Here is a 27,708-nt window from a genome sequence, read left to right on the forward strand (position 1 = left end):
AGGATCCCCCACCTCTGGCTTGCCTTTGTTGGCCGTCCAGAGTGGAGCCGCCAGAGCTATATGCTCGGGGGTGGAAGTGTCTAATGGCGTAATAGCGGGGAAACCCGCTCCGGGCCCGCGGGCCCGCGATGGTGAAACCGGTGCCGCACCTCTCTACACCCCTAGCCGCTCAGCTGATGTTGCCCCCTTGTTGCCATTTTCGGTAACCTTTTTGGGAGCCCATCGACCGAGCTGGCGAGTCACCGTCTGCCATCACTTTCAATTTTTAATATTGAAAAGGCAGACGTCCATAGTCCCCATAGACCCAACCTACCGATCCACTGAACACCTCCTTCCATAACCCAGATTTTTAATTCCCATATTTTACAATAGGCCTGCATCGGCCGCGGACTGCCCAGGGCTGTATCTCTATAGTGCAGTTATGGGCAGGCTGTGGCTGGTGTCCCACAACACATTAAAATTCTCTAAAGGGCCTCTTCGTGTTGGACCTGTGTCCCCACGTAAGCCTCCCAAAGGACCGGGTATCTTCCTTCTGGTGGTACCCGTGTATTATGGAGAGAAACATAATAATATATATTATATTATATTATTAATTATTTATTCTGAATATAGTAGGAAAAATAAGTTTTTGTTCCTATTAATAAACTTTAAAGCTTAACGTAGTTAGTTGTTTGTTGATAAGATACTTGCAGGCGCATTTATTTTATTTATGGGTATAGTTTTTATTTGTAAATAGTTTGCAACTCTACAAATTATTAAAGAAAGAAAATAATTTAATACATCCTTTAAAGAATATTATTTGGTTACCTATGTGATAAATAATAATTGAAGCTCTATGATGTGCACACCTTGGCTAATTACCAACACTTTTCTTACAACTATAATGAACATAAAATTGATATTTAATTTCAAAATTAATTTTCCTGTAAATGTGAGGCAAAATATTAAAAAGGAGATATTACAGAATAGAACGTTTCCTGTTTTTATTTTCACTCACAAGAAACACGTTATAAAGACTAATTAATGAATGCATTTTGTTTTATTTTTTAACACACAACAGCTCAATTTAAAATATGGAGTGCTCTTTGTCTGGGAAAGAATATAAAATATAATAGATAATAGAGTGTCATGTAACATTGTTCCTTGCGTAATTAGCCTTTTAAAGGACACGTAAGGTGAACACAAGCCTGACCAACTCTATTAGCAGAAGTAGGTAATTATTACACGCTTTATAATAGCTTCACCTGTATATTTGTAACCGACTTCTTTGGGCGCGATTTTGACCCAGTTTTCGTTCAAACTTTGTAGATTTATTGAGGACCGATGACAATACACTAATTTGATAAAATTTTCTATTTTTTTAGTTCGGTTTTCTATAAAAAGCGTGTTTTTTAGTATTTTAAACTATTATTATTTTATTTTATAATTAAAACGTCGCATAATATTTCTTTTCGTTGATTCTTACCTAGATGTACATCTTTATCTTATTAATATTTGTTTGTTCGGTTTTCTTTTCTTAAATAACAAATTTCTTAAAAGGTTGGATAAATTCTAAAGACATATTATGCAACTTTTTCAGATACCTTAGGTACTTACTACTTATAAAAGCACCGATTTATTACTATTTACACACAATTTCTTACTTCCAATAAACATTATCTTATGAACTAAACAAAAAATATTCAAATATATTTTCCAAGAGGAATATTACATTCTCTTGATTCAGTTAAATTCCAGCGCATTCATGCTAGACACGGCACGCCACAGGTCTCAGTTTGTAAGCACACCTTACAATCGACTAGGTACCTGAATCATCCTGAATAGTCCTGCAATGCTGACTGCTTTGTCCGTTCGGATATTGCCTGTGAATTCCTCGAAGCTAATTTTGTTGAATATCTCATCATATTTTAGTGGATTTGGTAAAGTTTCTGCGTAATACACGTTCAGTGACTTTGATGTGTTAGGTTCTGCTTTATGTGCATTTTATGGTTATTACTTATTAGCCTTTTTTTTAATTAAAACGTTTATATGTAAATGTTTTATTTAAGAGATTCAATACCTAAAAGTAGTAATCTACGTAGTATCAACGGGTTAGCAATTTTAAAATGAATTCTGGGGTTATAAGTAACTGGCAATTTTAAAATAATTTATGTGAGTATGTGTATAAATATGTGTATTTTCAACTTTAGTGAAGGCTCTTCTAATATTTCGTATCATTACCATAGATAACAACTTACCTAACCTCGACTATTCTTCGATATACCTAAACACATAGCGGTGATTAACTCAATTATTAATTAACAATGTGATCGTCGCACGTTGCTAAATTCGTAATTAGCACCATTATGATCACATTAGCCCAATGACGCACGGATTCTCTATAATTATCCATTGTCAAAGGATACACAATACCATAATACCATTACAGTCCATTTGACTTGCTTTCAAAGGGCCAACTCAGCCCCTTGTAGAACACTTCCTATAATACATTGCACTGTATTTAGGATACGGGAGATGGTAAGAACAGGTCAAGCCTCCATCTGATTGGATTGCATGTCTTGTCTTAGAATAATAGTGTACGATAGAGAGAAATTGGATATGTGATACGGAGGATTTAATATGTGGTATATGCTAATATTAAATTATAGAGTACGTAACTACTAAGAACATCCCCCTTTTCGAGAATTGATTGAAATACACCTAACCTGACAGTTACTACGAAGTTTTAGTCGTCTGTAGGTAATAGTACCCAAGTATTCCGTCGTAAAAGTACGGTTTTCAGAAAGTAAATCCTAATTACCTACTCCATACTTTAGGTACTTCGCTATTCTCTGGAACTGAAAGTGGGAATTAACCTATTAACTAATAACTTGGCTGTAACGAACCACATACTAAATTATAGAACGCTAAAAACGAAATCTACCAACCTAAATTTAACAAACAACTCTAAATACGCCATTGAAAACATGAATAGTCTCATAATGACCGCAGTCCGCTCGCATAGTATCTATACAGACAATTAAAGGAACAATGAATTCGCTGTTTGCTCAAACAATGGCAGCATTTGAACAGATAACTTGGCTAGGACAGTGCCCCAGGGCCCTAGAGCCTGGGGGGACTTTCGAGCCTTCGAAGGAGGGATCGAGTTATATCATCTGGATAGAACTAAACTTTCGACAATTTCTCCTATTCTCTTTTTAATTGATTTTAATAAATATCTTTATTGCTTTTTAATAGAAAATGGGAATATGTATATTAATTTTGTAACTTGCCCCGGGGTTGGTTACCCAGCTACGAAACTGCATTTGAAACGTACCAAGCAGAGGCACCTACGATTCGCCTAATATACAAGATAATTTGCATTGATTTGAGGAACGTTGCAATAGAGAATATCCAATTAATTAGTACTAAATGGAGGTATTCCCTGGTATTTGCCGAGTAATTACATAGTACAAATTGAAATTGCATCTAATCCGATTTCTAGTGAGCATGTAACGTAGCTATTGGTTCTTTACAGGGAATTTTTAATTAGTTATTAACGTAAGTTGCATTGTAGTTCTTGGAGGATACATAATGAGTATTTAGGAATAAATTTATTTTGCAGATTTTTTAAATTTTCATAAGACGAAAATCGTAAAATTATTTTGGCTATATTATAACACCGCGCTACGGCCTACCGCATCTGTCAAATGTGGGCCTACGCGACGGAGCGGAGAAGTAAAATACATAATACTGAATACATATGCAAAAGCGTGAAAAATATTACCTACAATTAACAGGAGCCAAACTTGCGTAGGTCAGCTTGTTTGGTGGGTTGATAGTTATCGAAAAATATAAATTAATTAAGCTTGGAAAAATAATAAACAATTGAGAAGCGCGATAATTGGTTTGTTTGTAACAACAAGCGTAGGCATATTCAGATGTCTGGAGATGGTGTTATTGTAGTAATTAATTTCCAGCCAGACGCTCTAATTGAGACAAACTTACTACCTTCAAGGTGATAATTTATGCCTTAATAACGTGGGTACACTTAGTGCTATATTTTTTTGATATAGGTAGGTATATTCTTACTTCCAAAACAAAACAGTTCTTATGGTAATCATTTTATTAATATTAATATCTATTACCACAAAGCATATAGCCAGTCGTTTTATTGACGTTTATTTGTTGGTTGAATTTAACCAATAGGGAAATCAAAGACGGTGTTATGACTGAGATATCCTTTGCCTTGCAAAGGACTGTACATTCAAAGGGCTGAATTAGTTATTCCCTTAGTATATAGTTATACCTTTATTATCATTTCCACAGATTACTATACTAGTATCATTGCTTTAAATAGTATCCATGTTATATATACTTTTTATATTATACAATTATTATAGTATATCTCTACATACTATCTAATATTGTCAATAAAAAAAAAATACTAATGTTTGTATCTTTAAAGGTCTTGAAGTAGGTATTGATAAGACTATACTATATTGATATGAAAATTAAATCATAAAAACTGTTTCATTCTCTTTACAAAACACAATTGGAGCGACATAGACTATTTTGTTATTGCTCATCGACCTGGGTAAAGCCGAAGCAAGCGATTAGTTTATTAACTGTAAAGTTATAGTGTTGTATGTGTACCTAAGTATACCCCATGATATTATAATGTATAAACCAATATACTTACTCGTCGCTTGCTAATTCGAGCGTGAAAATACAAGGTTGATCGAGTTCCGATCCCAGAACATTGCAACGACTTCAAAACTAAACATCCTCTTGCAAATTCACGCAACGGCAGATTGCGGTCTAATTAAATGATAAACCGATATACATACTTGACTCTTGAGCAATGTATGTTAGCTTATTCATTTAATATTCTAGGCATTAATTCCTTCGACAAAAGGAGGAGGTTCTCATTTCAACTGTAGGTATCTTTTTGAGTAGGATGTTACCTCAGAACTTTAAACTGGGTAAATTACTGATGATGATGATTTTAATTGACTTTTTATTTAAAAGCATTTACATTTTATTATATCTAGTTCTGACTATTTGAAGACGGGTTCGTTTTGTGTTAAAAAAGAATTATATATAAATATTGCCGCTTATTTCTTACGTGGGCGTACAATAGTTTGCGAAGGTATTGTACAGGTATTTACGCAACAAGTGGTCATTGTAGACGCGGAGTGATATATTTTTGGATGAATAGGTTTGTTTAGTTGAGTGACTGCTAAATTGGCGATAAGAGAGGAAAACGTGATAAACTATTCCACACTTGGATGCATCATGTTATCGCTTTAGCACTTTTTCAATACAATAAATCACGCATATAACTATCACTATCGAGAAAAAAAAGGTAAAATCCTTGGAGTAAAACCTTATTATGTTGCCTCGAGTGGGAGGATCCGAGGGACTCTTTCATGATTCATCCCCAAATAGCGCTGAGGGTCCAATTGTCATTAACAATTGGCATTCATCAACAACTTTTTAAATCAGAAGCATTTTTTTGTGGGGAAATCTTACATAGATACCAACGGGGAAGGAGCCGTGGGTTATGTGGATTAAAACCCCACTATGTTCCGTCGAACCGCTAGGCCGCAGGTTTTGGCTGGATTTCTTCCGTGACCTAAATCAGAAACCTAGGTATACATTGGTGATGCTGAATATATTCTGAACTCCGATATTTCTGTTATTTCTGATAAACACAAAATGATATACAACACTCATTAATCAAGCTTAATTTAATTTAAACTACATAATATTGAAATACTAAATAGCATGTCCAACAATAATATGGTTTTGTTGGGAAATGAGATCTGTTAAATTAAACACGAATTTATTGAGCATATTATTTATTTATTGTTCGTTATATATGCAGTAATCTGATTAGTGACTAATTAGATATAACGTACAATAGTAATACGGGGTGTTTCACACAAACAATGGTCACAATGAACGTATTCGCGCCGCAATTCATTCGCATTTCGCATACTAAACATTAAAATTAAATGTTAAATAACAGCACGTATTTTCATTTAACTATAAATATCACTATTACTTTCAACAATATTCTACTTACACATCTAGTAATAAATAACAAAACATAATGGTCCGGGAGCCAGCAGCAGATTTTATGACCAAGTTCCTCTCAAGCGGTAATTAGTAAAATGCATCAAAGTATAGTATTATGAAGCCTCGTGAACATCAGCTGGAGCTCGGTTGGGGGGAAGAGCGGTTGTAGCCTCCCGTATCAGCTGACGGTTTTTCCACCAAGATACAGCCAGCTGACATATATATTTATCCACAGTTACATATAAGCTATCATCAGGTAAATTTTTGTTTGAGAGGAAATAACGGAAAATAAATTTTTCTTTAAATTTAACTTTCATGTTCGAGACACCAGCTGACGTATAATACACCATGTTGTAACCAGCTGACTATTTTTTTTCGTTGAGATATTGGGTTAGCTACAATTTGACAAATTTTTAGCTGAGAGTAAATGAATGAATGAATGTATTTTTTTCCTATGGCTACAACCGCCCACCCCCCCAACCGAGCGCCAGCTGACGTTCACGAGGCTTTATAATACTATACTCTCATGCGTCTGACGAATTATCTCTTGAGAGGAAATAGTTAACCAAATTTGCACCTGGCTCCCTAACCATAACAAATCATTGACTTTCGCGGTGACTCAAATAATATTTAAGAATAATTTAAAAGTTCATTAGTTACTTATTAAAAACACAAGATTTTCACATACGAATGTATAAAAAATTAGTATCATAAAAATAAATAATTAAATACCTATATGTACCTAATTAAATTTAATTGATATTAATTATTAACGATGGACGCTCAACACCTCTAAATATCATAATCATAATCATAATCATTTATTCACCATAAATATAAAATTAAATACATAGAAATCATTATCTTAAATTAATTAAACATAAAAAATACAACAATATTATAATAGGACCTGATGATTAAAAGATAATATGACCTGCAGGCCTACACTAAGACAGCTTGTATCGTAGGCCTGCAACCCTTCCTGATGCAGATAAGGTAAGTGGTGCTCATTATATAATAGGTATTAAAAAAAAATTATCTGATAATATTAATCAAAATTATTTATACATAAAGATATATATATAATCAAGATTTAATCTCAAGGGAAGTTCTGAAGACTCTTTGGTTGTTCTTGGTCGGCACTCTAGACCTGCCCATGACAGACATTGCTTCAGAGACGCTTTAATCTATCAACTTAGACTTGTTTGCTTAATAGCTGTTACCTGATATCAAATAACGAGGAGCATTATTTATTTTTAATATATTAATTTAACATTATTCAATCTTTGAATTTAAAACCAATATGGAGAATGGAGACCTACTATCAATTTGAATTTGATAAGGTGATAGAGAAAGCGTAATGTATCTAAAAATTGATGATTGCAAATTAAACCTAATTTAGTATAAAGAAAATAGGGTTAAGCTGTTGTTGTTTAATCATTATAGTAGAGACAGCCTCTATTTTATCTTATAATTATGATAAGCCGGGAATCAACCAGGACAAAATATATATCGTCCCTATACTGAACACCTAGCTTTATGTTTAATCTACGCTGTGCACGGTCACAGAATAAATATTCACGGTGGAGACATAACCATAGATAAGAAAACCTAATGGTGTATTTTAACATAATTCGGCGCATGTTTCACCCATCCTGGTGGTGGTTGAGGAACCGGCACCCACTCCTTGACATGCGCTGGACTCCACATATGTTTCCATACAGCGACATAGACCTTCTTCTCTTGCCAGGTTTTCACCCATCTCGGGCGCCATACTAACCGCTTCTTCCAGAAACCGTGAAGGCTTGGTGGTGCGTAGTGGTAGTGCGATGAGCGGTCGCTGTAATAAGTATTATATATAATGTTATTGAAGTGATTATTGAAGTGCCAGATATTGAATTTGTACTTTGTGGGCGGGATACAGAAAAAAACATATTTTATGTAGATAATTCAAACTGTCAAACTGATATTTGACTTTAATGTAATTCTCTAAATAAAAATAAAGTCGTACCTATTAGTTACAAGACTAGTTTTTATTAGAATATTTGAACTTATATTATAAAGTATATCTCCAAATAAACTGACAGAACAATGTGCCGAGGCACGCGTTCCTTAACAATTAATAGATATGATATATTATTGTAAAATTTACTATTATATGGTAGTTAACATTAACTGCAATTGCATATTAAACCCACTGCTAAAACTAATTAACATTATTATCGAGAAACGATCCATATGAACGTATTTCCCACGTTTGCCTTTGTAGGTACACCATATTCATTTAACATTAGACTTTATTAAACTAGCTGTTTAAATATTCACAGCGATTTCATTTAATTCAACATAAACGTCCCATTTACGTTGTTTCAATGCTTTTACAACATTAGAACCTCGAAAACTAGGAACATGAAATTTCCAACATGCCAGCTATAAAATGCAATTTAATGTTTCCATAAGCCTATACCTACTTATTGGAATTTTATTTTATTATTTTATTTCACAGGTTAAAAAACCAGGTTATTTAGATTTTAAATTCCTAGTCACTGTTCCAAACTTTGTAGGTAAGTACTATTAAAGATTACACACATGTTCAAACTTCAAGCAGTTATTAATAAAAAAATATTATTTAGTATCCCAATGTACCCTGACATTAAACATATTAAGTATTAACTAACCTCTTTTTCAATAAATCTGTTTTACATACGTCTTAATTTGTAAGTTAATGGGACTGAAGTTAAAACAATTGAAAGCTTACGTAATATTTCTCATAAATGGAACAATAAATGGAACAATACCTGTCATAATTAACAAGGCTTGGGAAATACGGGAATTCGTAAACAAATATTTTACTTGCCTGGAAATTAAGGAACTTAAAGAATTATTCGCCAATGAAATAACCTACTTACATGACGAAAATACCGATCATTTTATTCAATTAAATTTTGGGAAGATGATTTATCATGATTTTTATTCTTAATAAGTAGCTGTGCCGCACGGTTTCACCCGCAGACAAATATCCTATAGCTAATGTGTTGTTTTTGGTATAGTACATAAGCTACGTATCATCAAAACTTTGACGAGACTTTTTTTTATTTGAAAGACACCAGTTTCCATGTGGTCCCATTAAAATGTGGACATTTAGAATGCGGTCAAGTTTTTGTTAGTTTTTTTTGTCACTTAGGTAATATGTGTGTAAGTAGATTATTTCACACTTACATTGGGGTATTTATTGTTGTGGTGATTGTGTCGGATTTTTCAACTTCATTTGCCTGTGTCTCCTGGCCATAAGTTCCGCTCATCAGAATCAATCCAAGAATTAACTGTGAAAAAAAGAATTTAAAATTAAGTATAATAGGTAATATTATGTAATTATTATTGAAAACTAATGATTAGTGATTATCAGAAGTTACGTAACTAATTATTGTTATGAAATAAGTATGTGCCGATAAACTGAGAATTTTAATTGATAAATAAGTATATTTCCATATTATTTTGAAATACATGGACATACCAAAAATATTCATACTTGCAATAATTTCGAGAATCGGTACAATTGTTTACGAATACAATTGTTTAATTCCCTTTATTAATACTTTCCAGTGAAATAAGCGTACATTTACCACTAGTTGGTACTGCAGTAGTGGAATCTCACAATACGATATATTATAAAGATTGTTTTCCAACTAGTTTAAATGGAAAAATAACTGCATACAGAGCATATATATACGATAACAAAAAGCAAATGGACCTTTATTTTAAACTAACCGCTCCGCGCAGTTTCACCCCCGTGGCTCCTCTCCTGTTGGTCTTAGCGTGATGATATATTATAGCCTATAGCCTTCCTCGATAAATGAGCTATCTAACACCGAAAGAATTTTTCAAATCGGACCTGTAGTTCTCGAGATTAGCGCGTTCAAACAAACAAACTCTTCAACTTTATAATATTAGTATAGATCTATGTTTATACGTTTACTAAAATTGTATGTTATTCTCAGGCTTGTGCTAACTTACAGACTAATAAGCACCTACTTCAAATGAACTAGATAGGTACCTATTGCAAAAAATATGAAAAATAAAATTTTCTCTAATGAGAAGAAAAATGTAAAATTCTTTACTCCAAGTTAAATAATTATGCTCAGATGATCTCGATTGAAAAATTCCAGTCATATTGTTCAAGCTTCTTATAAAATGTAATTTTAACAAAAACTAGTTCAAAAATGGTATTTTATAATAATTTAATTAGCGTTTAAATTAGGATCCTATTGAAAAATAGTAGAGGGAGATATCTCTAAATTCTTATCCTTTATCTGAAGACTTTCTGCAAGAAGTCTAATCAAGGACAGAAAATATTATAATCAAGATCATACAACACAAACATAAAAAATGAATCATAGAATCTTCCAATCCTATTTCATTCATAGTTATCAATATCCAATGGGACGAAAGATCCAACATTCGCAGAAAACGTGCTCTAAAGTTATCCAACACCAACTTTGGCCACTAAAGTTTAAAAATTGGAAAATGACTTTTGAGCCTCTGACTCTGAACGGAAAAATATAGATCATACACCAGCAATGCTGTTCTATTAATATCACTCATATCAAATCAGATGCGTTCAAAACTAATTTAGTTAACAACATTTATTATACAAAATGTGGTACTATTGTTACACTAATTGACACTTAATTACACAGTTTTAAACACTAACCAGGATTCGCGCACACATTATGTAGGTACTATAATTGCACCAGCAAGTTGGATAGATGACGTCGGAACTGATGATACATTTGACGATTAAAGCCTTTTATAGGTGTCCTCTATTTGGCACGAAGCCAGGGCTTCTCAATTTTACTTCCGTTTTGTATTCCTTACAAGAACAACTCTGACTGATAAGGGCGATAAAAAACGAAGCAATTGTGTACGGAATTTAAAAATACTTTCGTTTTAAACCAAATTGGACTAATTTATATAATTATTTAATGAAGGAATAAGACAAGTTAATAAGCATAATGAATATCTTTGTAAAATTTCATTTCATTTACAGTAATCTATAGTAATATTATAAAGCTGAAGTTTGTTTGTTTACGTATGAACGCGCTAATCTCAGGAACTACAGGCCGATTTGAAAAATTCTTTGGGTGTTAGATAGCCCATTTATCGAAGATAGGCTATGTAAGGGCTATATAATATCATCATGTTAAGACCAAGAGGAGCGGAGCAACGCGAGTAAAACTGCGGGGCACAGTTAGTAAATTAATAAATGTAAACATTATTTCACATTACCATAGAATGTGACTTGTTATCAGTGACGTAATTATTATTTCTTGTATAAAAAATACTAATTAAATAATTGGGTTCCCAAATCTCTAATAATCTTTTGCTTTGTATTCTAAGGCGAGATCACAACTTTTTCATTTTTTAGGAAAAATTTAGGGGCCACCGGGCCGCAGTTTGTAAACCTATGTCTAAATTAGGAATTGCTTACAAATACATCATCAAACGCCATCGTCCATAATAAACAACCTCGTACAGCATGCTTGCCTCCATAAAAATACTGCATACCAATTTGTACCCTGTTTCCGGAACATTATAGCTTACATTGGGTTACATTAGTAAAGCATGGGATACATAACAAATTTTGATAAAACAATAGCGTTAAAATCGCGTAACTATTAAGTAATAAATACATGGCACGTCGCTTTTATGTAACAGGGAAAGCAGGGAAGCATTGCGTTCAATCGATCATAAGAACGTATCTAATAATAGACATTTTTTTTAATATTATTAAAACTTTTAACTCAAACAATTGTGTACTTATCACAATATTATAATTTATAATCTCTATTTAAATGTTTAAAAAAATATAGTCGAATTGAGAACCATTTTTGAAGTCGGTTGAAAACTGATGTAGGTAAACACTAGGTGGGCAGATAGTTAGAACTTAGACATAATAACAATTAACTAATGAAAAATAATAATCAATTAAGAAGAGCGATAATGGCTTGTTTGCACTTAGTTGTTTGTAATAACAAACCTGCACATATCCTGTTGTCTGGATAAGATATTGTTGTAAACAATAATTATTTATTTAACAGTATATTTTATTTAAGTTCTTACTTTCTTTTTGTATTACCCTTAGAAGCCCCTAGTTCTAACTTAAAAGGACGCATGGTGCCTGCGCTGGTCACTTGTGTTTTTTTATGTTTACGTATTCAATTCCTCCCCATAATATTGTCAATCAAAAACACCTCCCATAAATGCCATAAACCGATATTTTAGAGGTGGTTATCGTAACATGTGGAAAATCACCAGCTCACATAACTTTTTTTTATCAAGTTAGTGGTCTTTCCATATTAAAATATATCAATTCCGTCCATAATTGCTACGTATTCAACAAAAATCTGCGTTCCTTTTCATTACTTCCTTGTAAGTTGTATGTGGGTAGTTTGCAATCTGGAATACACGTGGCACTTTCCAGGACTCAATTAAGTACCTCAATATAACCTCTTTCACTATTCAGTAAGTACCAACTCAAGGAATACGGAATACCACGTAAAGTAATCATCATAAATTATTGTAAAGATATGAACCGACGTCAGAACCACAAGCACTAATCCATACTAATATTATAAATGCGAAAGTAACTCTGTCTGTCTGTCTGTTACTCAATCACGCCTAAACTACTGAACCAATTTGCATGAAATTTGGTATGGAGATATTTTGATACCCGAGAAAGGACATAGGCTACCTTTTATTGCGAAATATGTACCACGGGCGAAGCCGGGGCGGACCTCTAGTAAGGAAATAAATTAATTTTATGTAATATGAAAAGCGCTACCCACTCATCCATTTGAAGTCAGTGCCAGTTAATTATAAATTCGTGGTAGTACCTACCGACCGCCTCCTTGGTAGTGAGGTTTGCGCTTAGTACGGAACCTCGGTTCGATTCTCGATGGTGGCTAAAAAAAATCACGGTCTGGCAGGCGCAGGACACAGAACACAAACAATACGTACAATAATTAACTTACTGAAAAAAGATCTTAATTATTTTAAGGGGTGAAAATGTGGAACAAAAACGCTAATCTATCCATGCTATCATAATATTATTTATTTTTTAAATCTATATCGACATACATAAGTTATAATTAACCGACTTCAAAAAAAAGGAGGAGGTTATCAATTCGGCCGGTATATTTTTCTTTTTTATGTATGTATACCGATTACTCTGAGGTTTTTGAACCGATTTACGTGATTCTTTTATTTTGATGCGGAATGGTGTCGAATTGGTCTTATAAAAATTTTATTCGGATAGGCCCAGTGGTTTTTATTTTATGAGCATTTTTGTCTGATCTCGATGACTTAATTGAAATGTAGACAGTAACTTTGATTCACTTCCCGGTAACCGATTGAGCTGAAATTTTGTATACCTACGTATATATAAATTGGATAGCGATGAAACACTATAATGACATAGAGCTGATTGAATCGGAAGGTGGCCATAGGAACTCAGTAATATATAGACTCAACTTTATCGAGTTTGGGCTCGTTTGATTCGTGTTGAAAAATACACTAAAAAGTATTAAATAAAAATAACTACGTTAAACACAACCGACTTCAAAAACGGAAAAGTAAAAAATAAAAATGATTTGATATTATTAATTAGGTATTAAGTACATATTATTTAGATGTGCTATTTATTAAATAGGTTTGAAGTCGGTGCCAAGCACTTAATATTAAGCCCGTGCACCGACATCAAACCTTTTTACACGTAGGTATACAACATCTAAATAAGATGTAGTACCTAAACCTGTAGAGGTTTCACTGTGAGGTTTCAACTACCTGTATTACTTGATATTTGATAATATTATCTGGTTTCAACCAAAAATCTCAAACTTTACAATCATTTCATAATAGTTAATTCAAACTCAAAAGGATGAAGTTACGCCATCTATGAGATTTTGAATCTGATACTTGAGTGCTCACCAGGAAAGAAGTCCTACGGAAAAGATAAGAACTAAATTTGACAGGTCGGCAATCATGAGTTGCCTCAATAACCACTATGATTTGAACCAAAAATACGGGCTCTGCGGAAACGTAGAATTTGATTGAGATACGTCTTAAACAAATGCATAAGTAATGTGTTTATAATCGGTAAGCAGTTTACCTCGGACTTAAAAAAAAAAGATAAGTTTGGGGTTTAAGACCAGTGGAGCAAGCAAAAAATAAATTGATTTTTCAATATTATATCCGTTGATAACATCACCACTGTTCGAAACGGTGAAAGAACATCGTGAGGAAACTGGTTTGTCGAAGAATCAAAAAAATTGACGACATTTAACACCCGCCAACCCGCATAATATTATGTCCAGCCGCCAGCGTGTTCGTGGGTATATAATATAATTATTCCACAAATATCATGCTATAATTAATACAATTGTTGTCTTTCATTTCAATACTTTTGAAATAAAAAAAATTAACATTCGTATTCCATACTCATATTATACTATAATGAAATAAATAATAATAAATATTTTTATTTTTATTTCCCAACTCTTGGGGGTTTACAATGATATTGGTAAGGATATTGGCAACTGTGTTGGCAACATTATTTTAGTGCCGTCAGCGTCGTGTTTTTAGGGGACTCCTTTCATGGCGAGCACTCTAGCATGTTCGGAACGTTCGGAACCATTTCGGAACACGTTCTGAAGATTTTCAAACACTTTTCAAAACACCGACATTGATTTTGAATCACGTTTTGAACCTTAAATGTTGGTTTTTTTTGTTTGTCTATTCATGGCAAGAAGAAAGGTTTATCCTTTATCATTCTATTTGCTCCTTTCAAATATTTAACTTAAATTTTACACGAGGCTACCGAGGGATGACCAAGGTTATAGGCGTGACGACAGTATCCTTAAATGATCGAATTAGTGTTATTAAGGGAAAATGTATAACAAATAAATTAAAAATAGTGACTTAGAAATATTAAAAACATTAAGATTAATGAGATTATCAATAAAATAAAACATTGAAATTGCACTGCAGTCGGCCATTCTGACTGAAACACGCGTGACGACACGTCTATGTAAACAACTTCGCGTCAGGTTATTTTGTTGTTATGAATATGTTGAGAATACGCATTTTTATTTATTTTCTATTTTTTCACGCATGCTTTATCGACTCAGAACAGAAATATAATTGCGAATTCACGAATATGTGGTTCGGGTTTCTCTGCGTCAAATATATACAATCATTTCATATTATTTTCTCACTTTAAACGATTACTAACACTTTTTTTGGGTATTATTTTATGTAGATTCACATTGCAATACTGCACACCACTAAAAACTTTGAAATTAGATTCTATAACACTTAATAATTACATTTTTGTTTAATTTTGCTTCGCTATGCATACAGATAATTACGTATTTACGTAAGAGTGACGTCACGCCTACGCCATGACACCTGTGAGCTGTTTTGGCACAGTTAATAAATATTTTTTGAAAAATTGCTTTTATCTTCGTTAAATTTAAGTATAGGTATTAGCAAAATATAGGGTTTTTCTTGTTTAATAAACGTATATACACATTATGGAAGAGGTTTTGAAAATCTTTTGTCATGCCTATTATATAGGCTGGGAGTAAGGATTCACGCTACACGTGTCGCGACCGGTCCGTCCCACGTCCATGCCTCGGGGCTCGTCCAAAAAATAAATCCATCGACATTTCATCATCCATTCATATTTCACCATCGTCATATTTGATCGACCTCTGAAGGGAGCGAGCCGGTCACGGTGTAGCGTAAATCTTTCAATCTATGCAGACCTTAGACTTTAGAGCAATGTTCTAAGTTAATTACTCCTTTTTTTACTTCTGTCACTCCCCGGACACTCCATACAAAATTATCGTTTTGACAGTCACACTGTAGAGACTGCAAATGTGTGTGTTAACGCCTAAGGTTAACGCTTTATGGTTGGCACATTTGTGACTAGCGTAAAAAAAAATTCGTGTTTTTCTGATGAAATACATCCGTAAACAGCACAATATCTAACCATTTTCTACGAAAAACGATAATCACAAATCTAAGCATCGTAGAGTGAGAATGAACTGTGAGAATGGTTCATACTCACTCTACGCTAAGCACAAATCCAAAATAATAAAATTGAATAATGTTGTCAATCTTCGTTGCGGTAGAAAAATGTGGACCATTTTTAGACTGATAGCATAGACTAATACATTTTAGATTCTATTAGTCCATGACTGATAGTAATGTTAATTTTGGCGGGGGGCGGAGAGTGTCCGTTCTGTAGCGTTTAGCTACTACATATTATGTATTCTGGCCTGTGAATATGCCGCTAGCACAGAGTAAAAATCATAATATAAAAACGTTTTATTACAAATGGCTCACAAATGGTAACATTAAATGACATTGACAGCTTATCAATAATTTCAATTTTCAATGGAAGAAGGAAATGAAAAACGTTTTTTCTCTATAGTTTTTGTTTGTTTATATTTTTGTCCATAAATGAATATTGTTCGATTTAAAATAAACTTTATGTTATTTGTATTCTCCTGGGTAATCTACCCAGAGAATAATGTGAAAGAAACGATAAAACAATGCAACCCCTTATATCACCAGTGGGTAAGTCTATGATAAAGTTATTGATTTTTTACTACGTCGCCGTATTCTGCTCAAACTTTAATGGAAAATTTATCACAATTTTTATCTATATTCTCGGCTCTCTCTAAACATTGTGTTTATTAAAAAATACCAATTAATTAAGTATTACGGTTTATATGATTCATCGATATTTACCCTAATTTCTATTGTTTGATAATATAATTCATTGTTGTTTGCATCCAATCCATTGTGTAGTTTTCTTTTGTAAGCTTATTAAATAAATAATAAGAAACGACAAAGCCTTTTGATTAATATTAGTAATAACTATAATAGGAACTGTATGATTTATGTAATGCCCCAGCCACACGACTCGACGAGTGGTATGGGAAGTGACGAGGGAAGTAGGCAGGGACGTAGTGTGGCCACGTTACTCGTCATGCCACTCGTCGTGCTCATCGTCCTGCTCACTGCTGTCGGCTTTTGCGCGCGAGTCAAAGGACCGGCAATACGAGTGCGAATTAGGGATGGGCGTCATGGAATCAACGGACTAGTTAAATTAACCGTCTATATGTACACTCAACGATTCGACTAGTCCATCGCTCACCAATGCACTAGTTGAATTCAACGGCTAAACAGTCTTATTGATAAGAATAAATTCTTTTCTTTGAAGTTTTTTAAAAAAAATATTTTTGGTTTACAAGACCAATGTTTTGAATTTAAACTATAAAAACAAACGATAATAAGTTTTTTAGTAATACTTTTTTTAGGGAGTATAATTTTTGTAAGAAAGCATAAATATTTATTAATTGTTTTATTGAGATTAGAATTTATTGTTTTAAGAATTTATTTAATAATAGTTATTTATTTTACACATGGACTAGTCGAAGATTTTAACTAGTTGAATGACTAGTTGATGAACGACATTTAACTATCTAGTCTCGTTGATGAAAAATACGTCGACGACCCATCCCTAGTGAAGAGCGTCGCGATTAATCGCGCGAGTAGAGCAGTGTGTGGCCAGACGGTAATATCGAGGCGAGCGGCAGCGCGATGAGCAGGACGAGGAGCAGCACGAGTAGCAGGACGAGTAGCATAGTGTGGCTGGGGTATAAGATTTAGATAAAACTAGCCGCCCTAAGATAAATACTTAAAAAAAAGAATTAGCTGAATAAGTTGAGCCTTTATTATTTATGGATTACTACAAATACATTAGACTGTAATAATTTTATAAATATTTAGATATATTTTACTATAACATCATATACTTAATGCGTAAAGTGAGGCTTAGCTATAATTTTAAATTAGTTTGTTTCACCTAATTTACTAAATAACTTATAATATTCATTTCTTATTTTCCCTTGTTATGTACCTACCATCTTTTATTTTCCCCTAAAAGTACAAAATCCTTTATACAACACACACATACAGACGAGGAAAAGACAAAGAAGAGAGGGACATGTATATACTTACACAAATGGTTAGTAGGTATTCTCTTTTAACTTTAAACTAATCAGTCAGGTTCTCTTTAATTCACTTTAAACTCATTTTAGAAATCACCTCTTGGTTTAGATCACAGTAGTAGTTGCAGACTGCAGTGCTTACATGCAACTAAAGGACTTATCAAACAAATGTGTTCATCGGTTTTGACATGTAAACATGCCAAACATATGAACAGATTAATAGCGCTTGCATTTTAAATGTTAGTAAGCATTTGAGAAAGTCACCTTTTCATAATAAGTCTTCATAAAATATTTAAAGCATTAATCAGTAGATTATTCTCTCATAAGTTGATGATAAGTTAAGGCATTTAATTATTAGAAATATGATACATCCTGCTGAAACTTGATACAACTCCTGTGTATGTTTACAAACACTATTGTATTATCAACAAATGTCAGTTGAGAACAGTATCAGGTACTGTCAAGATCATGTACATTCAAATAGTTAATTGAATAAATAAAACATAATAGTGGCAGAATGGAACACAGATACACAGGTATTTCATTTAAAGTACCCTTTTATTACTCTATTGAATAGAATAGAGTCTATTCTAGGTCTATTAATAGGTACTTTTTTGTGTGAATATTGTGATCTTAAATTTGTATTTTATTATTCATATTTCTATTGCAAAGACTTGTTTTTTTACTGTAGGGTTTGTGTGAGGTATGTAGTAATTATGATAACAAACGTTAAAAGTTTATTGTTTCTGTTTATTGTTTACTAGTTTTCTGCCCGTGGCTTCGCCCGCGCTGCAGTCAAAGAAAAACCCGCATAGTTCCCGTTCCCGTGGGATTTCCGGGATTGCGTCATTTTCCCGGGATAAAAAGTAGCCTATGTCCTTTCTCGGGTATCGAAATATCTCCATACCAAATTTAATGAAAATTGGTTCAGTTGTTTAGGCGTGATTGAGTAACAGACAGACAGACAGAGATAGTTTCGCATTTATAATATTAGTATGGATTAAATACTTCATTATGTCTACTGACTAAGTACTTGGCTATACAAAACGAAAATGAAAAACTGTTTAAAGGTACATTATAGTCATGATGATAATGATTATATGCGAAAATTAGACAAACTGGATACCTAATGCAAAGATGTGAAGATTTTTTCAGCACTTGACATAGGCTATATTTATTGTGATTCATAATATGTTTCAAATTATTCTTGTCTTAACTTAATCAAAAAGTATTATGCATTACCATTGCACTTTAAAATTCGAAATAAGTTCAAAAAACTATTTCAAATAAGTCACAACTCATATCTCTGATATTAAGTAGACATAAATATTTAAAACGAACAGAATTTAAACTTGTTGATGTTTAAATTGTGAGCAGTAATTTTATCTACTAATTATGAGGAAAAAATTCCATTGTGATTATTATTTATCAAATGGTTTAATAAACAATAGAATGTTCCTTCTAACTGCTTCTAACCTTAGATGCAATAAGTCACAGATATTTTTACAATATGTAGGGTCATTGCGCCTGTTCGCGTCCACCTGCCTATTCGCTTCCATTTTGCGGATATCTTTTAGAAAATTCACGAAAATAAGTATACTTTATGTAAAATTGTAATAAGAAAAATTTCCGATAATACCTCAATGTATAAGAGACATGCACACATATTCAAAATATGCCTGCGCACCGCCTATCCTATTTAAAAAAAAATATTTAATTTTGGCTATTAAACGAGAGAGCTAAAACGCGCGGGATTTTGAGAAAAAAATAGTGCGCAGCGTCGCGTTTGACGGTAAGTATCTTATTGTTAAATGTGAATTTTTGAATATGTAACTGTTTCTTTACTTTGCTAACAAAACATGGAATAGTATGGATTATAAATCAGCTTATTTCTTTTACAATTAATAGCTAAAATAAGGTGGACGCGAATTACTACTCCGAATTTGTAAAACTTCCATTTTGCGTCCACGGTGGGCGCAAACTATACCTATAGTGCATAACAATAGAACATATTGCGTCCACATTGTTTTTCATTACGTAGCAATGAATTGTTTGTTAAAATATGTAATTTAATTTGTTTGTTAAATATGTAAATTTTTGACTAAGACTACAAGTTGATAATTTAAATTTTCATTCAAATTAGCAAATTTTTATGCTATTTTTTCATTTTAAAATGGGTATTCTAAGAATGAGACTAGTATCTTTGAGAATGAGAGTCAATAAATCTGTGGTTAAGAAAATAATATAAACAAAAAAGAAATTTAATTCATTAGAAACTAAAAAATAGGGTAGGTAGGTAATCTTAATAGAACTGATTATTATTTATTTACATAACGTAACTTTGTTTTTTGTTAATTTTTAGTTCTATTAATGATGAGAAGATAAATATAATTTGGTTTTTCCAGTTTCCTTACAGTGAATTATATTAATAATATGTTGATTTTAGGGTTCCGAACCTCAAAAGGAAAAACCTGAATCCTTGTAGGATCACTTTGATATCCGTCCGTCTGTATGACCGTCTGCCGGTCTGTCTTTCTGTCAAGAACCTTTTTCTCAGTAACGCGTGGAGGTATAAAGCTGAAATTTATACTGAATACTCAAGTCTACGGTCCCTTGAAGCAGTGAAAAAATCAAACTTATAAGCCAAAAATTCAAAAGATACAGCCGTTTATGCTGCAAATTTTCGCAAATTTCGACATTCGCAAGGGAATCAAAACCTACAGGGTACTTTACATGAACACAGACACTTGAAGTTTGGTACGAAGCAACGTCTTATAGCACGAATAAGGGAAATATTGAAAAAATAATCATTTACAGTTAAAACATATGAAAAAAAAACAGGTTAATACGGAACCCTCGGTGTGCGAGTCCCACTCGCATTTGGCCGGTTTTTATTAAATAACTACTTATATTCTTAAATAAATAATTTATTAAAATCTAATTTTTATTTGCATTTATCTGATAAAATATCACCCAATACACTCTTAATTCTTTTTCTAAGCTGGTGGACGCGAACTGGTCCACGGGTGGACGCAAACTGGAACTTTTGGACGCGAACTGGGTAAAACGCCTAATTCTGCTATTTGTCTAGATAAATAAAAACCACATGATATTTCCAACACAATTGAAAGTAAATCTTATAATAGACTATGTAATGAACACGTTACATAAATTTTGCGTTGAAATTTGTTCTGGAACATTTTTATTTTCTCCTTTAAACTTTCCAACTGCACTAAGTGGACGCGAACTGGCGCAATGACCCTATTATGAATCGTGATAAAACCATCATAACTACAAAGTCTACATCCCAGACCAATATACTTTTACACAAATTTTATTTGCTAAAAGTTGGTTTTCCTAGCAACAATGAACATGCTTGTAGTAATAAAAACAACAATTGAATAAATTTCAACCTTTAACCTTCCTACTTTAGCACAAAAACAGATTTTATTTATATTGTTAGTTCACGGGTAAATAACCAAACAGTGTAAATGAGCAATATAAAAAATGACCGTCATGTTCTTGTTGTAATTAAAAGACATTCACCCACACAAACTTTAAATTATAGTCATTTGTATGATGTTTGAACATCAAATGTTACTCACTTTTGATACTATTCTCAAATGATAACAGTAGACCATTAAAAACTTCACCATTTAAATGGCATGCAATTAATACCTACATACCAGATGTTAGTTTACAGATAATAAATTTATTCACAAGGATTTAATATATTGTATTTGATAAGTAGTAACGGATATTATTTCACAATTACATACATTTTATTATAACAAGTTCATTGCAAATGGTTTTATGCTCATAGAATGATTGAAATTCAAATGAATTATATTTGCGGTAATGTTTGAATTTTTATTTGTGACGAAGTTTTATATGAATAATTGAAGTTTTATATGAATAAAAGTGTTGTACTTAATATTAATAATTAATGTAGGTTTATTAACTTTAATATACCTGAGAATGCTAACTAAAGTGAAAGTGGGTGTTAAAATTGAAAATCTTAAGTGATAAACTGTTGTATTTTAAATTAGGTGATTTTGATCATAACAATTGTGTTGTTTTACTTTAAAATTTGTAGTTTCTCAAAGTTTTATAATTGATAGTAAATATTGTTGTATATGCAAGTGAAATACTTATTCTTAAATTTAAAGTCCAATACTATATTTAATGCAATATAGAGGCTAAATTGAAGTAAACTTATACTTATAAACAAGAAGTTCTGTTATAATTCCCATTGTAGGAGGCGAATCTATTGTCATAATCCACGACAATCTAACCTACTTACCAACTGGCCAATACTCTCCATATTTGCATATAGAAATACTATATTTGCATTGCCACAGATAAGATATATTTACAGCGTCTAAACCACTAAACATACTTAAACAAGTACTTTTTTCCAGACCATGAGACACGCAGGAGCTCGTTCCAACGCGATGAAGAATCGCAGGCCAGGCCGTCTGAAGACACTCCACTCATCAACAGATTTCCTGACAACCACAGGATAAGGCAGAGCAACCTAGTCACTATAATAACTGTTGGATTCCTGCTGTCTATTCTGTTAGCAGGCATCGTAATTGGCATTTATCTACTGATTCTTCAGAGTGACTCAGGTATGTTTCTTTCGGTAATTTTTTTAAAAAGCTGTGCCCCCTGTTTATGCACGCATTGCTCCGCTCCCATTTGCATTAGCGAAATACATTGCACCCTTCTTAAATGCCTATCTAGTAGGTACTGAAAGAATTTTGGTAACTAGTTTTCATTTATTGTATGTGAGCATATTTTAATATTTTAATATATAGCATATATTATATAAGCATATAGCATTTAATAATATTAGGTAATTATATGGCATATTTTAATTTTGAGCATATTTTTTCATTATTGTAATTGTGAGTATATTTTAATTTAATTTGTTTGATATTTGACTGAGTCAAGCTCGTATCATAAAAACGATTCTAAAGCTTGCTCTTTTAAAGTAAATATAGTGATATAGGATAAATTCCAATGAACTTATGTGTAGTTTTTATCACAATATTATATTACATAAAAATTATGGTTTATGCCACAGCATTCTATATTTATGAAAAGATAACAATACATTTTTAAACGAATTGTCCTTAAAGTGAATTAACCTTTTACACATAATTTAGGTGTTCTTTAGCTTTGTTATTTAACCAACAGAACAGGAAAATTATTACCAATAAAATGTGTTACATATTTTTATCAAAACTAAGACTGTGGCTTACAAGAGACTCTGTTGCTATAATTTGCAATAAAATGTACAGAATTTATGGTGTTTCTTTCAAGTATAACAGCTTAAATATAAATGTAAATTACAATAATTATATTTACTTATATTTAATTTGGTTAAGTAAGTAGTTTAAAATATAGAAACCCTATATGTCATATGAAGTTGTCCTAACTATATCTTGTATAGCAATTTGTTACATTGACTTATTAAGATTTAATTTTTTTTTATATAATTAAAATAAATGAATAATTCAAATCGAGAATGGAATTCTAATGTTATAATGTTAGACATAATAATGCTTAGATCTATTTTTATGATGCCTTTACTGTAATTACATAATATGTATGCAATGTAATATGTAATGATGGCATGCCATTTGCTGAGTCTTGTCTTATTGATATTCATACATGTGGCCTTTTGAAATAAAATATTTCATAATATACATTTGTACTGAGACAGCTATTTTTAATCGTTTGTTATAATAATGATAATAAAAAATTTAAAATAATAGCTCCATTTTAAACTTATACTTTACCGTGGCACATGTACAAAACAACTTTAATTCTCTAAGAAATCTGAGTTCCTTATTTAAGCTGTTATTAATGCCCACGCATTTTTTCTTTCTTAAATTTGCATTAAATAAATTAAAATCTGCATAAACATTAATAATACTAAATTATTTCGTTAACACGACTTAATAATAATAATAATTTAAAAACCAGTATGAGGAAAAACACATTTAAAATTTGACATTTAATTGCAATGACCCGGTAATTTAAATGTTAATAAAAAAATACTGGTTATTTGAATTATTTGTTTAAAATTAAAATCCGGTTTTTATAATTATAACTGTTATTTTGAAATGATTTGTTTTTTTTTCGAAAACAATACATGAAATTACATCATCATCACATACATCATCCTACTAATATCTTAATCTTATCTTATCTTAATCTTAATACTATTATAAAGGCGAAAGTTTGTATGGATGTATGGATGTATGGATGTATGGATGTATGGATGTTTGTTACTCTTTCACGTAAAAACTACTGAACCGATTACATTGAAATTTAGCACACATATAGAGGGTAACTTGGATTAACACATAGGATAGGTTTTATCCCGGAAATCCCACGGGAACGTGAACTATGCGGGTTTTCCTTTGAAAACGCGGGCGAAGCCGCGGGCGGAAATCTAGTGTACTATAAATGCGAAAGTTTGTGAGGATGTGTGTGTGTATGTTTGTTACTCTTTCACGCAAATACTACTGAACCGATTACAATGAAATTTAGCACACATAGAGAGTAGAGAGAGTAGGTTTTATCCCGAAAATCCCACGGGAACGGGACCTATGCGGGTTTTTACAAACACAAGCTAAAGTGGTTGTTTGAACCTGCAAATCTCAAGAACTACGGGACCGATTTCAAAGTGTCTTAACTAATGGATGTCATCTGTTATCAGTGCAATATGCTATATAATTTTTATGAACCCGGGTGAAGCCAGTACAGCCGCTGGAGCCGCCTATTTATTATAAAGTATTTGCAGAAGCCAAGGAAGGCTCTGTATGGTCGTAGTTTCTTAAAGTATTCATTAAAAAACAAATATTACAGAGAACATCCTACCACCGATCGACGATACGCTCCAAGTTTTAGAAGTTCCACAATTCGGGGAATCACTCAGCTTACGAGAGTTAACAGAGGCTACGCGTGTGTTAGTGGCGCACACAGACACGCGGCCGTGTGACGTCACAGCTGAATGTTTGCAATTGATCAACGAGATACAGGTATCGTGTTACGGATGTTTGTGTAGAATGTGCGGTTGTGGTATTGCTGAATTTGTATAACTACATTGTGTAAAACAAAGTTGCTGACTGCCGTCTGTATGCTTAGATATTTAAAATTTGTTCAACAGATTTTGATGAGTTTTTAAATTTTATAGATAGAGTGATTAAAGACGAAGGTTTTAGTATAATTTGTCAAGTTTTAGGCAGAGACTCGGCGGAAAGCTAGTGATAGATACGTGGGCGGAGATTTAAAACCTTTTAGGAAGATTGTACATTAGAAAATGCGGTTTCTAGGATTGATATTAAATTTTATTGTAAAAAGCTACACAACCATTTGAGAGTAAAGTTCACCTTTGTCAAAATTGAGTCACATCAGCATTGTACGTAAAGCTTTTATTGGTTGATACATAAAATACTAGTACAATATCCCACCAACTATTAAAGTATTATTATTTTACGTATACTGTATTAATCAAAATCTGTTAGCAAAAACAATACAAATTATCCTATACTAGCGGTCCGCCCCGGCTTCGCCCGTGGTTTATATTTCGCAATAAAAGGTAGCCTATGTTCTTTCTCAGGGTCTAGAGATTATCTGTGCCAAATTTCATCAAAATCGGTCCAGTAGTTTATGAGCCTATTCATTACAATCAAACAAACAAAGTTTTCCTCATTATAATATTAGTGTAGATATCCTTAATTTTTCAAGTGTCTATCAAGAGCTTAATGATCTAAGAAATTTTATAAAAATAAGCATTGATTATTTAGGTTTTGCTTAAAAAATCAAAGATGTTTTATTTTTAAGATTCCTCTTTATATGTGCAGATAAAAATAAATATCAAATTACATATAAACATACTAAGTATACCATATGAAAGAACATAGGGTTTTTTACAATGTTTTGTTTTACATATTTGTGTCGTCAGAGTATTATGGACAGTAATCAGAATACAGATTAATCAAAAATCATTTAGAATTTTTCCAAATTTTGGAATTAAATCCCAAGGCCTCTGGGTCACTGCACAAAGTTAATATATGCATAATATAATAACAAAATAAACTACATTTTGAATTTATAAATATTTTGAAAATAAATAAATGTTATTTTTTAATGTGTTATGTGCGTCATTAATTTCGGTATGATAAATCTTCCGGGTTTTAATCGATTAGGTATAAACTAACAACTTAAATAGGATTTACCTGGTCCATTAAAACCCGGAAAATATTCTGAATGGCACTTATTATGCTAGCATTAAAATGAATTTCAAATTATTTTGTCTTATATTTTAAATAAGTTAATAACTAAGTAATTATCTCTTTGTCTAGGCTTTACAATTTGACTCTCTTTAATTTGTCGTTTAATTATAAAAATATATAAAGTAACTTAAAACTGTAAAGGGAAAATGAGGTGGACCTCTCTTTGGCTAAAATGGGAACTGGCTGTATTTTTTTTTATACAGCTCTGGTTTGCAGTAGCCCAAAAAAGCAAATATATACCTACTAAAATTTAACAACTGTCCATTAAAATCATTATAAAAATTATCCCATGGATTAAATACATTTTTTGAAATGAAATAGCTTTTTCTCACAGAACAAGAGCGGTACGGGTGAAACCGAGGTATAAACTAGTTGAGTTAATTATAATATTATAGTTACATAAATTTCTTTCAGATGGCGAATAGCAAGGAATTGGCTTACAACTTTTTGGTGTCATCAAATGGTTCGTTATTTCAAGGCCTTGGCTGGAAACAATATATGGAAAACCCTCCGGCTACACTTATTGTAGCATTTATTGGTACGTTTTTACTTTTTATACGACATTGCGAAAGTTATATGAGGTACTTCCTCATATTTTTGTTGATGAAAAAAGTGCCTGCAGTTAAACTCAAATTGAATAAACAAATAGATGTCGAAAATTAATTTCGATTAAGTATATTATAATAAGGAAAATTTATTTTAATTTTGTTACTCATTTACAAAACTGTATGGACTGTTTTGGACTCTATAGATTTCAATATTATACTGGACGGTATCTAGACTGTTTGGTAAAACGGTGACCAGTAAAATATATAGAAATAATATGTTCGCTTCATGATCGATGTATTTCTATTTTTTATAGCATTTAAATGTTATAAAACTAAATATCTTTTTAGGTAATTTCACTGACGTCAGCCCGCCGCAGCCGCAAATCGACGCATTCAATGACTTCCTTGCCAAATCTGTGAGACTACACTTTTTATCTTCCAACTACACTCTAATCGGTAGAAATACCAAAAATATTCCAACCAAGCTGTTTGACAGTTTGTCTATCAAAACAGTAGAATAAATCAAAATATTCAATAGAATATTATGGGCCCTTTACACAATGGGCGCGTTGGGCGAGTAAAGGCAATCACGATAGTGTGATAGGGCTTAAATGTCTATGATCGGCATTGTAGATGTTTATCAAGAAGCTTATATCTAATACACTGGAGATTGCACAAAAACATACAGGCATCATTCAACGTCAT

At 32.3% G+C, this 27,708-nt stretch overlaps 2 protein-coding genes across 2 annotated transcripts; one reads left to right on the forward strand and one right to left on the reverse strand.

Annotated features, from left to right (window-relative positions):
- Positions 1 to 7,150: 7,150 nt before the first annotated feature.
- On the reverse strand, positions 7,151 to 10,829 carry LOC149910934 (uncharacterized). Its single transcript, XM_090104190.1, has 3 exons — positions 10,775 to 10,829; positions 9,283 to 9,386; positions 7,151 to 7,903 (listed from the first exon to the last, which is right to left on the reverse strand). The coding sequence occupies exons 1-3, from the start codon at positions 10,790 to 10,792 to the stop codon at positions 7,675 to 7,677; spliced, it is 351 nt and encodes a 116-aa protein (XP_089960316.1). The 5' UTR covers positions 10,793 to 10,829; the 3' UTR covers positions 7,151 to 7,674.
- A 5,675-nt stretch (positions 10,830 to 16,504) lies between these two features.
- On the forward strand, positions 16,505 to 27,685 carry LOC149910935 (peptidoglycan-recognition protein LF-like). Its single transcript, XM_090120646.1, has 5 exons — positions 16,505 to 16,704; positions 22,565 to 22,774; positions 25,026 to 25,198; positions 26,870 to 26,993; positions 27,352 to 27,685. Exons 1-5 carry the CDS (start codon positions 16,680 to 16,682, stop codon positions 27,522 to 27,524), a joined length of 705 nt encoding a protein of 234 aa, XP_089976772.1. The 5' UTR covers positions 16,505 to 16,679; the 3' UTR covers positions 27,525 to 27,685.
- Positions 27,686 to 27,708: the final 23 nt, after the last annotated feature.

This window comes from Colias eurytheme, chromosome 1 (genome assembly GCF_061535395.1).
Source record: "Colias eurytheme isolate Ceu_HAF_F1 chromosome 1, ilColEury1 Martin Lab GWU primary, whole genome shotgun sequence".
Lineage (NCBI taxonomy): Eukaryota > Metazoa > Arthropoda > Insecta > Lepidoptera > Pieridae > Colias > Colias eurytheme.

What these genes read in the sequence shown, in the direction of transcription:
- LOC149910934 (XM_090104190.1), bottom strand. An exon ending in ACAACAATAAATACCCCAAT is followed by an intron (nt 7,904 to 9,282) that starts GTAAGTGTGAAA and finishes TACTTATTACAG; the next exon opens with CGACCGCTCATCGCACTACC.
- LOC149910935 (XM_090120646.1), top strand. Translation starts at nt 16,680, where the DNA reads ATGCAACCCCTTATATCACCAGTGG. An exon ending in GATTCTTCAGAGTGACTCAG is followed by an intron (nt 22,775 to 25,025) that starts GTATGTTTCTTT and finishes CAAATATTACAG; the next exon opens with AGAACATCCTACCACCGATC. An exon ending in ACTTATTGTAGCATTTATTG is followed by an intron (nt 26,994 to 27,351) that starts GTACGTTTTTAC and finishes ATATCTTTTTAG; the next exon opens with GTAATTTCACTGACGTCAGC.